Below are 16,704 nucleotides of genomic sequence, written 5' to 3'. Positions count from 1 at the left end.
GGTCGTCGAACTTACAAAGCCGCTCTATTCATGTTTTGCCATGCATTAATAAAATAGATAATTATCTAATGTTTTTATAGAATTAAGTGGTTTTAGCCATTATCATTAGGATTAGGTAATACAGACTGAATCAGAACTAACAAAGTGTACCTAAAATCAAATTTTTAAACATTGGCTAACAACGCACCGTACAGAAATACGTTTGAATTCTTAATAGGATCACAGAGCAAGGTAGAAAAGTAATTTAAATTTAAAAAGAAAATATGTCAGCCAGTTTCTTGCAGCGTTTCAAAGGTCGTCGTCTTTGAAGCGTTACGCGTTGACGCAAATCCGACACAGTCCGTTATGTCCTCCCACAGAACAATAGGTTGGTTCGCGCTACTCCTCTAATGAGAAATGTTTGTTTTTCAGTTTCATACAATAGCTCTCTTACTTTCATTAGTAATGTTGTTGACGTGTTAATAAACTCTCAAATCTTTGATTATTCACGGTTTCCAATGTGCAAAGCGAAATCGTGCATAAAAATGGCAGATGAAAGTCTGTCAAGTCAGGTATCTTTTGCGAAGACTCTACATATTGCACTAGAAAAAAAAGTGCGTGCGAAACTTCTTTGGCAAACTAATTTTTAAGACTTTGGATTTCAGTGTCTTAGAGGGAGGGGAAAAGGAAGATATGTTAGGAATGTAATTATCATTCCAATATTAAAAGTTTCGAAAATTAATAAAAAAAAAAATTTCGATAATAAAACACGTGGCATTTTAATTTTCAATTCGTTATTTGAGATTTCAATAAATTATTTTGCATAAAATAATTTAAAAAATAGAATTTCTATGCTAAAAACGCTGCACATCTTCGTGATGTTTTCGTAAAAATTTACTCTCATGATAAGAATAAGAAGATAATAAAGATGTTTCACTTCAAAAAGAGTTATATCATAAATGAATGAGCGTAAACGAAAAACAAAGACACGTAAAGGACAGTATTAATTTGAAAATCGAATAGGGAATACGAAATGAGGCTTTAATTTAGCAACGTTCCTTCGACCTTGATTGAAGGCTCATTAGACAGTCAAAGTCGAGACATACGGCGCGAACCGGTCGTGATTCCGCTTGATTTATACCTCATGCTTCACAAAGAGATTTTTTCTGAAGACCGGTTTCTCCGCCTGGTTTTGTTGTGCTACCTGGATCGATAAAAAACAGTGTCCGTTTTAATGGTAATAATAATTCAGAGCATTCCTTTGAGCACGCGGTCGTGAAGTGGAAACGTGATGCCTCTTTGTGTTAATGAATGTGACCTGATTTACGAGACCTTTGCTTTCAGCGTTAATTGAATGCTTTAAATAACTATTATTTTTTACGCAAAGTTTTTATTTATTTACAAAATACAAGTCTGTCCTAACAGGTGACGCTAAATGGACAAGAATGCAAAACCAATGAAAAAAAATAAACACGAAACAAAAAACAATCATAAGAAATTTATTAGGAAATAGACAATAAAAAATTTACTAACTACTAACAAATAATAAAACTTTCGTCAGTTCACTCAACAAACAACGGTCCGTTAACCTATGTAATTCGTTAATTAAGTAATACAACGAATCATGTTTGTATGTAAATAGCAACTTACTGAGTCAATTATCTCGTTTTCCGCATACAAATGACATGTACCAATTATGGATATTGATGCTCCAACGACCTCTACTTGACATTGCACGACACTAACCAGTTTTTGTAAATTTTTTTGTTCAATATTTATCAGCCGCCACCTAAGCACCTGCCGCGGTCGTTACCCTTAGAAAAACTCCCCTCCTAACAAAAGATACCCCTAGTATTATTCTTACTTATAATTATGGTTCACAAAGCGTTTCGGCTAGAAAGGCCGTACTTAATACAAAAAATTGCCCCCAAATTCTTTGAAAAGAACATTCGGAGGATACCTGTTTTTTTATTGATGAAAAAATGTAAACAATTCTTTCCGCAAGGGATAAGCGCTTTTTATGGTGTGTTATGTTTTTTGTTTAAATCACAAAGTGACGTAATCGCTACTACAAAAGTTGCGTAAAATATTTTATATTGGTTCGAATTGTTTAGAGCCGTTTGCGTAATAATAAAATATTATTTATAGATTCACAAAAGTTATTTTTGAAATATTTAATTATTATATATTTAGTTATTAACATTTTAAAAACATTTTTATTTCAAAGCATAATACAAAACTCGAAACAACAGCCTACAAGGAAACATTTGGTCAAATGTACTCATACTAGTAAAACTAACTTGTGTCACACTGTACGCTTCGAACTTTAAAATTACGCAATTTGATTGCGATTCTGATCCATAAACAGGGCAACGACAATTACATATTACATAAAACTCTCTCGGTTTCAATGTTACAAGCGAATATATTATTTAAATATGACAATATAAATAACACGCATAATAGTTAAAACGGTACACAGAGCGATAGATGATCTCATAAATATTGCGGAACGTAATCAAAGAAATTGTTGAGGGTCATAAATCTTGTGTACGTTTAGTTCTACTGAGAACTTGTGAATATGCCAAAGCTATTACGTGTTCCACAGTCACCTTTGATTTTACTTCAGATACTTTATATTAAATGATTTATTAAACCAACATAGGTACTAGGAATATAGACAACTGGCAATTGAAACTTTAACCAGCCATTACTTAATAAACGAAAGTTATATGTTAGGAAGCTATATATATTTTTATTTTAATCTCTCTCATACATCCAAATTGATGTTACTATATTCAAACGACTCTTAAGGTCGAGTAGGTTAAATATATAACTGGAATATTTATATGTATTTAATTCAACAGAATATGTTGAATAGATCACTATTTATTTTATTTATGATTGTATCATACCTAAACTTCTTTATTTTATATTTTAATATTCAACAAAATAAGCTACCATAACAGATTACTCCAATGCGGCAACTATGTAGATTTATATCACACACAAAACAATACATAGAAAAAAAACAATACAACATTAAACGGTAATAAATTAAAATATTTTTTGTCAGTTGACTCAACGAACAACTAACGTCTCAATTCAATTCATTATTTACGTATACATACATTGTGTCATATGTGCCCTTTTCGAGAGGTTAGTTTTCGCTGAGGGTACGGTTAGTAACGGCGGCCCATGTTGACTCCACTTACGAAAACTAGTACACTACTTGTTTTCGCTAACCAAGACATATGTAAAGCATTTGAGTGTAATTTTAAACATTAATTAAATTTATTTAATGTTATAAACAAGTTCGTAATAATGTATTTGACCTAAGATATTTGTGTAATAATTGAAAGCAAAAACAGTGACCCGAATGACATACGCGTCCACTTATGATAATGTGTTTTGGTAACATCAACCACTCGACTCGGATGTCCAATTTCTTCTAAATGTAAGATAACTCTGTTTTGACTGTGGCTGTTATAATGAATTTGTCATATGATATTTTTGTGCACTATAGCACGTGATGTATTTAGATTTTTACGATGTATTTATGTAAGTATTGTATGTACTCCTTTTTTATAAAAAACTTTGACGTTGGCACAGTGGCTTAAAAGTGCGATATCAAGTCTCAGATTGTCTGTTCAAATCCCGGCTATTCATGAATATGCCCACAATGAACACTTGCTGAGGCAGGCAGACATCGTTTATTGTTGGTTCATAAATTACAATCGATTTGTTAAATCAAGATTGATTGATACCAATTTCAGGCACGTAATTAATTGGATTTTAATAATTGTATTAGTCTATTTTTATATTCATTTTATTTAAATACTATAATATAATAATTAATCAGGCTTGTACGTACTTACGTAGTATTTGGCAAAAAAAAAATATATCTCCATATTAATAACATTAAATGTAGGACATATTTAAATATAGTGATTATTAATTGAAATGTTTCTAGGACAATCGTTTATTTGTTAAGCTATTTTGGATAATTGTACCTCTAAAGTTACTTACTCAAGGGTAATTTAGCATTATAACAGCAACATTTTAAATTGCTAATTATATTTATTCGTTACAAATTAACTACAAATCTTTCCTTATAGTATTATATACTAAGATATCTAGCCCATGTGAGATATTTTACGCAAGGTCAATCAATAATATCATCAAAGAATTAGAATATCTTGGCTCAACACAATCATACTGTTTATCGTGGGGTCTGCTATAACTGCTTCACGTGTCTAATAAGGATGGATTTATTTATACGATGACCTCGATTCCGGGGTTATTATGAGCGTAATGTGTCGACTTAAATGTCTTTGTTTGACTCATCAACTACGCTGTATTTGGATTGACATGGTTTAAAACAATTAATCAGATTTTAATGTAGGCTTGTGCCTATAAATACATTTCTAATTAACAGTCCAATAAATATATTCATTAGATACATTTGAATTAATTTACTGTACAACTGTGGGATGTTCCCGATAAGTTAACAGCTGGTTTAAAAAATAGGGCAGTTTTTGTAACTTCCTCTTTGATATGGTTGATAGGATGTCAATATTTAACTTAATTTACGCCAATTACGGTCTCTATAAAAGTACCTATTTTGTTAATTCTGATAGTACATTAACAACGGATGATCTTATAGAGATTTTTAGTGTTCTATCTTTATGTTGAATATATAATTTGCCAGGAATAAATACGTATTTTTTGTAATGATTTATCAGTTGTTATGGACACTATTTTTCACTTCGATATAGTTATCTTTATTAGACATCTATGATAAATATAATCTGTCAAAAATACCGTCCTAGTATGTTTATCTTGTGTCGTATCGTCGCATGCCTGATAGCTTATAAATACAAGGTTATGCTAAAGTTTACAACAATAAATGATATGATTGACGAAAAACAATTGCTCAAATAGCAAATTTTTATATTAATTTCACTTTCAATTATGTGGTATTTAAATCCATATTCACATTCAATGTATATATATATATTTTTTTTTTTGACAAATTCAAGTAAAATAAGGGAAAACAGTTTTTATAATCCAGCTGAATACTGTGAATATTTCACTGTGACAGGTGTTGTTAACACTTCAATAGACTCTAATCAAAATATTAAATAAAACCCAGACATATTAATCAAATATACATTATGTACAATTTTCTTAGCCTACATAGTAATAATATAAATAATCAAAAAGAAAACTAAAACAAATTTAAAACGTTTGGTCCCTGTGGCAGTGTAACTTTAACGCTGGCAGCATATCCTCGCTGTATTGCGATACTTATTCGTTGAGCGAGGAAAGAACCAGCTCTGGGGTCACTGGTACTATCTACCAGGTGCCAACTTAAGTCTTAATAAGCGCCTGTGCACTTGAATCCCACGGCCCAAGAGTCTACTCCAAAGGGAAGAAAATCGAAGTTGGAGGAAAGACTCTTAAATTTGAGCCATTTATTATTTTCCGCCTGCTCTGCGGCCGATCCCATCTTTGAAATATTAATTAATCTGTCAACTTCAAGTGACAGTCGCGGACTACATACAATTTCTGTAAAGCACTCGTAACATCGAACTCTTTAAATAATATAATAGCTTCGTGTTTATTTATTTTGAAACCTTAACCTACTTAACTATTATACAAAATAAATTTTAAATCAAAACGCCAATTAAAAAGTTTCCAGACTAAACAATAATATATAGACCTGTGCAGTCAGTTACCAAATATTTGTTTGAAATCGTAATTTTATGAGCTACATAAGTCCCTTATATAGCAATAGTTATTTTAGCGTTCTAGATAAACTTTTAACCTTAACAACGTGCCATTTGATAACCGCTCCCAATTTCCATTTATTTAATTAACGTCGAAATATCATTATCAGATAAGTTTTATTACTCTGAAATCGGTTAATTATATTAATTTATCGTAAAGTTATTTAAAGGTTACAACGATTATACTTTACACCTTGTTATTTCAATCACGTGGATCACAGGTCAAATCGACAGTACCTATCGATCCTACAATATTTGGTTTACGCTTGAAACGTATTTTTCATAACAGTATTCTATGTTCTTATGTTCTGTGCATTTCTAGAATTTATGATACCATATAAACTGTGTAATACATTGCTAATTTTTGTTTGTTTTTTTCCAGGTATGCAGACGTTCTTTGGTAATATTTTAAATTAGCGCAAATCCTCAACTATACTGGTATTATAGATCATCTCACTAGCGTAACACTAAATACGTAATAATAATAATTTATTTGCAAGAATATGGCACAAAAATGTTATGGTTGTCTACACTAATATTATAATTTATAAAGAGGAAAACTTTGTTTGTTTGTTTGATTGTAATGAATAGGCTCATAAACTACTGGACCGATTTTAAAAATTCTTTCACCATTCGAAAGCTACATTATCCACGAGTAATATAGGCTATATTTAATTTTGAACAAAAATAGGGTTCCGTAAGATATTAGGGTTTTTCGGACACAAGGTGTAAAAAATCAACCAAAAAAGTTACTTATTTTGCGTACCCTGCCTAAACTATTAAAGATAGAACCATAAAATGTTCTAAGTAATTGTAGATCTTATAAATATCTACAAAAAAGTCCGCGACACACTATACCTATCTATGTCGAGTGAGGCACAATAACCATAAATGATATAATGACATGGCAAAACGGCGTTTGCCGGATCAGCTAGTACAATATAAAGTTTGCATATTCTGCCACACATAAGCGCTTACAAATTTGTCTTAAATGGTAGAATAGAAGTTATGTATATTATTAGTCAATTCTTATATTATTTATCACTACGTACACATTATTAAAATATATTATTACGTTATCAAATTAATATTAATTATAATGTTTCACGCGAATAATCATTAATACGATAATATTTTTTCCGACACATTAAGTCGATTAAAACTCTAGTAGGAAGATCGTTGAATGTTTTTGGTAAATTATTATAAACCTTGATTGCCATAAAAAAGGTAGAGTAAGGACAATGATCCATTCCCGTTAGCCTTTTGGCAGTGCGAGTGTCCATGGGCGGCGGTATCACTTAACATCAGGTGAGCCTCCTGCCCGTCTGCCTCCTGTTACAAAAAAAACGTTTCTAGAATATTATTCAGTTACATATGTTATTTAAAATACCATTAACAATTTCTAAGAAAACTTCGACAACAATGTAATGGCATTAAATAAGTTGGCCTGTATGACCTTCACCGAACTCCGCATTGCAGACGTTTATCGTATTTGAACTTTGTAAAGACCAACTTTTATGATAGCATAGAAAAGTTATGAACTGAAGTTATCGATAGCGTAGGGGCATTTTATGTTCGCTTTTAGAAAATATATCAAGAAATGTTAATATTGACATCAAGTGACAAATAATATACAAAACAAAAGACGAGCGCCATTACAAATACCTAAGTAAAAAATAATTCAGTGGCGCTACAACCTTTTTAGGTCTGGCCTCTAGATTTCATGATAATGATTAATCAATTAGGAAAGTAGGTGATCAGCCTCCTGTGCTCCTCAAGATTCCTTCACCGTTCGAGCAAAAGTTAATGCGCACATAAATTCGCGCGCCCATTGGTGCGTAGCCGGGATCGTATCTGCGGACCTCAGGGATAAGAGTCACGCGCTTAAGCCACTAGGCCAACACTGCTCTTACCTAAATAAGATATTCAAATCTCAGGCATTTGCATTAAACTAACAGTAATCTGTACAGAACATATAATTTATGTATGTATTTATATATTAAGGGATATTCACTCTTAAATTAGGACTACTAAATAGAAGTTGTTCTGCTTAAAAGAAATTTTTAAAGATTTCCGTTTCATCTGTGGTCAGTGACCGTGTAATATACCCTATCAGCCTCTGTATAATCTTCAGAATTATCAGATTATACTAAAGATTTACATAAAAACAATGGAGCAATTGTCACAATAACCTACAATTTAGTAGAATGTCGTGATTCATACTTGAAACACGTTTACAGCAATTTATTAGTCTTCGCTCTGTGTTATTTACAAATACATTAACTTTAATGATAGCTATGCTTTTACTTATAAACTTACATATACAGGGGACAAAATATATGCAAAACAACACTTTAAAGACAGATCAGTGAGAGATCCTTCTTTATATAACAGTGTAAAGTTGTGAACAGTGGAAGAGATCAGCAAATTTAATAACACATTTGTGGAATTTTCCCTAGATGGCGTTATGTTATTAAACCAGAAATTTCAATATCTCTTGACCTTACGCGCCCTGTAAGTGTTATAAGAACCAATTTTTAATTAAGAATCACTGTTGTTTGTTTGGCACTGTGCCAACTATAAAATCATTATACATATATACATTCTATTTAACGAAATAAAACCGCCCAGCGCATTATTCAATATGATAATTTAATTATCTTAATCACTCAAGAAATATTATCACCACGATGCTTTTTATACAACAATGGAACAATTGCGTAATTAACATTTTTCTCCATTATTAAGTTCACAAAAAGTAGGAATAACTAGTTTTTGTTATGAATTTTAAATTAATTCATTACTTAAAATAAGAAATTAAAATGTTATTAAGTGCATTTCATTGTAGGTAGTACAGTTTAATATAAACTTACAAGATATTATGCTAAACCTAGATGCTCTAGAGAGATAGATATATAATTAACTAGCAGACCGGCCAAGCGTTGCTGTGACTAAGGTTTTTGTTATATTACATAGTAGCAAACTATTCAAGGGAAACCGTAGGAGAACACAAGTCATGGGGGCCACCATGCTTTTTTGGTGGTTATGCCATTAAATTGTAGCTTATGTGAAACGTTGGTACTTTCAACACAGCGCCATCTGTTAGAATTGTGACTATCAAATAATAAACAAATATTTTGCAATAAAATAATATTGCGGATATAAATTGAGATGTAAGCTATCCTATCTTTTAAGTTGGATCAAACTACACACGGTGTGCAAATTTGATCGATATCGGTTCGGTAGTTTAGGAGTCCATAGCGGACAAACATTGTGACACGAGATTTATATATATTAAGATATGTCTATAAGAATATAAATATATTCTGTATAATCAAGCTCTTTTAACTAAAGTATTGGTTGCTCTCTATCCGTCATATAGTGTTAACCCAGCGGTGAAAGACTTGGCCCAGGTAACTTCTTTACATATTAATTATTAGCCCACAAAACTAGGACAATATCGACTTTCTGTAATGCCTAATGCACGAAGTACAATTCCTAACAAAGGCTTCAAACAATTTTGAAGTAAACGTCAAATTGGATTAAATAGGAAGGAAATAAACGTGAGAACCCTCCCAGCTGCGACTCGGGGCGTATTTATCGAAGTAGGTAATATAACCTTTTTAGATAATTAATTATGCCGCCTGTGGATTAGTACCTGTTCAATTTTATAACTTTTTCGATGCTCGGTGATTTAAATTACGCAATCTAATTAAATCTAAATAAATCGTGTTTAAATGAATATTAATGTAACATAGTTAGAAGGATCAGGATATTTTTTATGTGTCACAACTTCTGTTATTCGTGTATTCATAAGCTCACTTAAGCCCTGAATTATGGATTGTTTTATTAGTGACACTTAGCAAACAACTATACATCCTCTATCTGGTCCTTTTACAGGTAGTGACCTAGTTTTCTGAAGAACTGCCTTTTTGATTAGTTTATGCTGATACTTATATATTTTTAGAATGTTTACTACTAGTGAATTAAATACTCTTTATGGACCGACTTTGGGTATTAATTTAAAACCACCGTTTTAATACTACATAGAAAACATCTTTACAATAAGTGATTGTAAAGATGTTGTTGATTCTCAAAATAGAAGAATAATACGTATATTTTATAATAAGCAATTCGGATGCACGTATAATGTGATCTCGCATTATATTGGTCAAGGCGAGGAAGTTGACCGTGGAGGCACGCCAAACGCTCAAACAATTAATGGTAGGTCGTTTTTTAAATACAATGGACGGCTGCGTTGACGATGAACTTTTGTTTACAAACGCAAATGATAAATTAAAATTCAAAATCATTTATTCATTTAGGTAACACAATGTACACTTATAAACGTCAATAATGAAATACATGTTAAATGCTTCTAATTTTACATTTAATGCCAGTTCTCAAATCAAGGGCGTAGAACGGACGAGAAGAACTGTCAATAAACTCTCTGCCACTCTTTTTAATCGCCAAGTTTTTTTTACAAAGTGTTTGTAAGAAGCTGCAACCATTACACCATGTTCCACATGACATCTTAAGTAATTAATAGTTAATTAATAATAAAAACAAAGATTTGTCCTCTATCAGCAGTAGGCATGGTGAAATAGGAGTATGCCCTTACAATTTGTGGGAACATATTATATTTTAAATCGATGTGCAAATGGAAAACTGGTTTTCTTCAGTCAGTCTTAATTAGTTTTTCGTAACAGTTCTGTGTGTCAAGGTCAATTATAAGTCACTACCATGCACCAACCATACCAAGCGACCTGTGCTTTTCCTACTAGCAAATTTTCCTTCAAGTCAAATACAAGGAACACGTTTATAATAAAAAACTGAAGAGTATTCGATAAAATATTATTGGCTTCATTCCAGCAGTGTTTTCAAGGTCAATGCAAATATTATGACTAACGATTTTGGCTTCTATCGCACAACCTCCAATCATTGAATAAATTTGATGCCAAAAGCCACATAAATCGTATATATCCGTAGAGAATACTTGCTTTTGACATTTATTCCAATATTGTGTTAAAAGAAAATTAAACAATGAGAATTGTTTGCCAAAACAAGTCTGAAAATTTAAAGCCATTACAAAATTATTTGTTCCTGATCGTTATTCATCTCACGTTCTCTCTGTAGATTCTTATAATAGAATTGGAAAAGCGCCAGCCACAATTTGCGATAATCGTGTTCCAAGTGCCTGTATCAACTAAATGTTGATTGATGGTTTCCTTTCTCTAAACGCTTCGAGTGACCTTTTGTGTGCAGGTCACTGCGAATCTAATTCATATTAAACAAAGTTGGATTTCTAAAGCTCCAATTTGTATGCTTTAAATTGCTTTACCCCGATCGGTAGCCAACATCAATATGGATCGTTTTATAGATACTGTTGTTCAGATCAACATTCAAAAAAGTTTAAATGGATATAGACCGGTCACATTGCCCGCGTCTGTAATGACAGTTGGGTCATTAATGGAATTGTTCAGTGGGATGAAAAAACAGAAGACGCTCACCAGAAACCTGGGAAATTGTTGTAAAAAAGATAGCATGGAAGGATTGGGAAATGGTGGCGAGGATGAGAAACAAGTGGAATAATTTGGACGAGGCCTTTTTTCGTGTTCTGTTGTTAAACATTTTGATGTTGACATGTAATGTAATCCCGATTATGTAGTACTCGAATAAAGGCTTTTATTATTTATTTTAATGTGGTTGTGGTAAAAGTGAAGCTACAAATCACTGTAGAACAACTAATTAAACTTTGATTACATAAACCACAATTTACTTTACATATCGAAAGCAATCGAGATCCGAGCCCAGGGGCTTAATGAGTTTCCAGTTTAATTTACAGTTATTGTTTTACCCTCGTGACGTAGTTTTCGAGCTTCCATGGCATACCAAATGGAGTTTGTACAAACATTAAACGGCCGGGCAATATAACTTACTAGACTGTTTGATTAATTAGATAACTTTTGACAAACACGTGTCAGCTTCTTTGACCTAAATCGGATTCTAATTTCAAATCAAATTTGCGACGTTCCTTTGTCCTTCTGAAATGTTTAGAATGTCCATTAAGGATACTCTTGAACGAAGAGCCGCTTACGGCCAAAAGATATAATTGAAGTGGTATAAGCATTTTAAATTAAACAAATTGTTAATCTATGAAACTTTAGCATTTAAAAGAGAATTGGTAGGATTGTTTTATTAAAACATAACAAGATCAAATAACCAAAGTTGGTGAAGACAAAGTTTGAGATTATCTTCCTCAAAGAATTAGAAGTTTTAAAGTAGCTAAGTTCCTCAAGTTGGAAAGTTCCCAACTCAACTTACACAAGTAGCCGACTTTGCTAACTTTCTGTCTAGCGTTCTTCCTCACTCTGATATAATGTGTTTATTTGCAACTCGTTATAAACTTAGTTTAACTATGCACTGGTACGGTGTTTAGTTAATAAATCTTTATAAATGTTATTGCAATACTCGGGTGTTAGTCTCAAATAAATGCGCTTACATTCAATAATATTACAATCACGTGTGTACCTTCTGATAGTAGTTGTAGACTAATCTATAACTGTTTTAAAATTGTCTCTTAAAAAACATTGTCAAACTGTTTGGAAGAATTATGAAGTAATCGAATTCTTGTGAAAGTTTTCCAATTTCACCCCCTGCTGTGGGTTTGAATCGTTTCAGAGCGTGGCTGTAGGGTGAGTTCACCTCTCCCTGAATTCGTGAATACCGTTCCCTACATAATTGGTGTCTGGCTTCGAATAAACTTTGTATTACATTACCCGACTTAATTTATGGCATCTTATTCATTGAAGATTTCAAAAGATACTTCTCCTTAATTCAATTAAATTTTTCTGGGTCTTCAAAAGCTTTGGGACATCGTTGTATCATGAATTAATTACGTTGCATATTTAATATGAACCTTTTCGAAATATTGCGATATCACACCGATGCTCCAACTAAACGTCAATACAAAAGAAAACCGTAAAAAACTGTTTTGCCGCACCCTTAAACGAGAAATAAACACGTCACTAGCGCCTTTATTATCAAGTATTAATTTTAATCATATCTGTTATTTACAATTCGTATATCAGATAGCGAATAATTAATTAAAAAACAATCCGGACGTGAATTACTTAACCTTGAAACGTATTATTTTCACCTTGAGTGAGAACGTCTATAGTAAAATGTTAAATATTAAAGTAAATATTGTGTTTGTCAATTATAACATTATTAACACATTTATTGTAAGTCGTGTCTAATAGTCACGGAACTTAGATCATGATAGTGCAAGATGACTCCGTTATTACAACTATTGTTTGTGGGCAATTGTGTTCGTTTGCAACTGTCAAAAGTTCAAAACTATTGGCTCGCTAATTGACTGCGAGCTTTGTCATTAAAGAGGTTAAGTGGCCCTCGGTGACAGTTGCTTATATCATCTAGTCTAGAAATGTTAACGATATCATTTGGATTATTTATTGAACCTATAAAACTAATTACACATTTCAATTCATGTATAAAACTCTTTATTATTTTGATAAAACGTAACGGAAAAACACATACATCACACATTTACGTGGGCGGCGTATTTATTGACATTGCGTAATTCTAGCTCATATAAACAAATAATGATATTCGTGATCCGTGTTCGAGGGTTATCGCTGTTTGCGGTTTTCAGTTTACTGTTCGACTTACTATGAGCGAAGTAATTTATAATTAAGCGTCTGTTGATAACGATAAACCAACGAGGTCAATTGAGAGCGTGCAAAAAATAGAAACTCTGTTCCACCGAGCGTGACCAAAGAATTGCGATGTTAAGACGCCAATCACTCGTCTCTTTTCCACAATTTAGATTATAATGTTTTGCCTCTCACTCTACTTGGCTTTCCGTTATTTTTATGAGCTCTTTACTAAGGCAATTTCTACATTGAATATTACGTGACTCGTGATGTCGGATAATTTTATTGTCATTTTAGAAAGATTTGCTAGGCTTTGAAACCTTCTTTTGTTTCTAGCATGCTAACATGTATAAAATTTGTACTAATACGTTGAAGTTTAAATGAAAAGAGCTTTGTCTAAAATCTATCGACATCTGTATGCAAGGTTATACAAAACTGCCACGAAGCATATCCAAAGAGGGACGCGATAAAAACTTCTTGCATAATGTATACGAGAAACTGTTTACGTTGCCTTAAGATCAAGTTACATAACGGCAACTGCCTTTTATGGTGTTGGAATTGGTGTTGAACTCTATTAGCTAAATAATACTAGATATCACCGAATAAAGATTTTAAAATTTGTTTTTCGAGTACCTACAATGGTTTTTCTAAAATAATCTGCGGTGATGAACATCCTTTGTATATTCTTACGTAGACATAGACATAGCATTGACATAATATCATATATAACAAACAAAAACACACACACATAAACACACAATAAAACAATTATGTTCCCCTTCCCATTCGGTTCGTTTCAAGTGTGTAATGCGTGTGTGTTGTGGCCCTGGCTCAGCATTATGCTGAAGAGCAGAATGTTCCACAGCGCTGGTCTTTCTACCAGAGACCACATCAGCAAATTTGCGCCTCAGTCGCAAAAAAGGAAAGAAAAAGAATGTAATAATACTTAGTAGACAATAATAATAATAATATTAGTAAAAGTTAGCAGTGTAAGTAATGAAATCTTGTGCAATGGTGTGTAGTAAATAAAATACGTATATAACCTATTTAAATGAAGTTATTAATGAGGCTTTCTTTTCTTTGTTTTCACTTGAATTTCTCGAACCAATGTCTGGCCAAGGTCAGGGTTATATGGTGGATTCATTAACGTTTCGAACTAACGCTCAACTTCTGCTAATGTGTGGTCCGAGACTAAAGTTTAAACAACTTTCATTAAATAGGCTTTCAATCTGTTAAAAGCTTCACGTTATAGCAAAAGTTCTGGGTGATGTTTTTCGCAATGCAATCCAAAACGCTAGACCCGTAGTAGGTAAGGTTATATGAAAATTTAATAATATTAAATGTAACAAAATTGCAGTTAGATCGTTTGAATGTAATAAAGGAGTATAATACTGAGTCACGCATGGCGTGATGGGTCGTAGAGGAAACGGTTGTCACGAAAAACATTAATATACGAGCGCAAGTCACTCTGCGCCCACACGCGACAATCTCATAAGGTTTGTTAGTTTAGGTTACGTTAGACCAGTTAGTCATATTCACTTATCCAGAAAATGTAGAGAATCCAAAACATATTGCGTCGTTTGTGATTCACAGTCTCGTACAATTGTTTGCTAACACGTGTTAAAAATGTGTTCGTAGACATTTACATATTTATCGTTTAATTCCTTTTTGTCGAATGACTCAATAGCTAAGCATTTTCGGTCCTCTCTATATATATATCTCGATAAAAATTATATCACTATTTATTGTTAAAATGCTCCCTTGTTGTACACCCTACACAATACTGTTCGGTTGCTTTTAAATATCAATTGCATATCACATTTGCCACTAACAAAGTCGTTTATATTCGTCCAATGTCTGTTTCGCTAAAAGGCCAGTGCTATTGTCTTACAAACCGCAAATCAGTGTCCGCGTACAAGTAGAAGATCGATAACTCGAATGGAGAATGAATCGGCTTATTTTAGCTATGTTTATCTTTAGTAGGGGTGGGCGCCGATCGATAGCATGCGAACGAAAGGAATGTTGCACAAACAAAAAAAGCACGTGGTGCATGAATTGTTCCGCTCCGTTTAGCGGCGCTGTTGCCAAGCGGACGCGCAGACACGTGATGTTTTCCGAACAAACCAATTTCAAGATGGCTGCCATTCGCTTTCCCACGTCGCGCACCACCACTCTGCATGCTTTATTCTTGTTTCTTTTCTATTGGGCATTGCGATTCGTTTTTATGCGCTAACATGGTTTCGTCGTTCATTCCGAGTGCGGTTGGGTTATTGTCAAATTTTATTGTTGTATTTTAATAATATTCTTAGACTTAGATTCGAACACACGCGTGGCAGTCGTGTTGGCATCATTAACTAACATGTGTTAACAGTGTAGCCATGAACATGACAGATGTGGGTGACGAGACTTATTCCGTCAATCTACAACACATTGCGGTCTATTAAAACTATAATCTACTTCTATTTAATTCATATTGCTGTTATTAATCGTGTTACCTTTTGTATTAAGGATCCATTGTTTAAACAGTCATCAATTATGGAATTTGTATAGCTTAGTTTTATTATAGAATCATTGTTCTCGAAGTATTGATATAATTCTTCTCTCACTAATATTTTAATTTACGATTGACTTTTTGAGGATTTACATAACGTTTACGCACGTCAAATATTTGAACAGGTGAATTTCGTAATCTTGCATCGAACTGTTTAATTATTTCTGGAAATTAGAACTATAAGTATTTATATCTTCTATTGCTGACCTTGAACATTCAAGTTATATGTTGTCGATTTAAACTGTTTCAACTGTAATTATATAGTTTGTTATCAGTCGATACGCAAAGATGTGTGTCACGGCTAAGTGGCGTGCGTGTTTCTAGTTACGCCGTATACATAAGTGTCGGTGTTGGCTCATACATATTCAACTGACGCTGGTCTGCGCTGATAGTCCGCACTCCGCCAACGGCCCGCAAAACTCACTGAATACTAAACGATCTCCTTTGCAAGATCTGCATAGAAATTGTCTTTGAATTTGGTTTCCTGTACCGAATCACAATTTCAACAGGAAACTGATGAGACACTTTAACTAATGTCATTATTTAAACAGTAGGTTTAAACTCATTTATCATCCTTTGTTATCATGTTAATTTGACCCACATAGTCGCGGATAAGTGTTATCAAAGTGCCTAAGTTATAATATCGTTTAACAAAAGAAACTGCAATTACAGCAAGTAAGTCACGTTTAGACATTCAAGGCTAACT

General features: G+C 32.9%; 1 protein-coding gene across 5 annotated transcripts in view; it reads left to right on the top strand.

Annotated features, from left to right (window-relative positions):
* LOC125052488 (lysine-specific demethylase 3A) overlaps nt 1-16,704 on the top strand; it is a 153,188-nt gene that overhangs the window by 94,954 nt on the left and 41,530 nt on the right. For 4 of the 5 annotated variants that reach the window (XM_047653368.1, XM_047653372.1, XM_047653371.1 and 1 more), the window contains one exon: nt 6,154-6,171. The exons of the other annotated variant lie outside the window; for it this stretch is intronic. In XM_047653368.1, coding sequence (XP_047509324.1) covers nt 6,154-6,171 — 18 coding nt within the window. The remainder of the gene's footprint in view (nt 1-6,153; nt 6,172-16,704) is intronic. 5 annotated transcript variants of the gene reach the window in all.

The sequence above is a fragment of the Pieris napi genome, chromosome 9 (assembly GCF_905475465.1).
Source record: "Pieris napi chromosome 9, ilPieNapi1.2, whole genome shotgun sequence".
NCBI classification, from domain to species: Eukaryota; Metazoa; Arthropoda; class Insecta; order Lepidoptera; family Pieridae; genus Pieris; species Pieris napi.
Note: the sequence above shows the minus strand (reverse complement) of the source record. Positions and strands in the feature narration are given on the sequence as shown.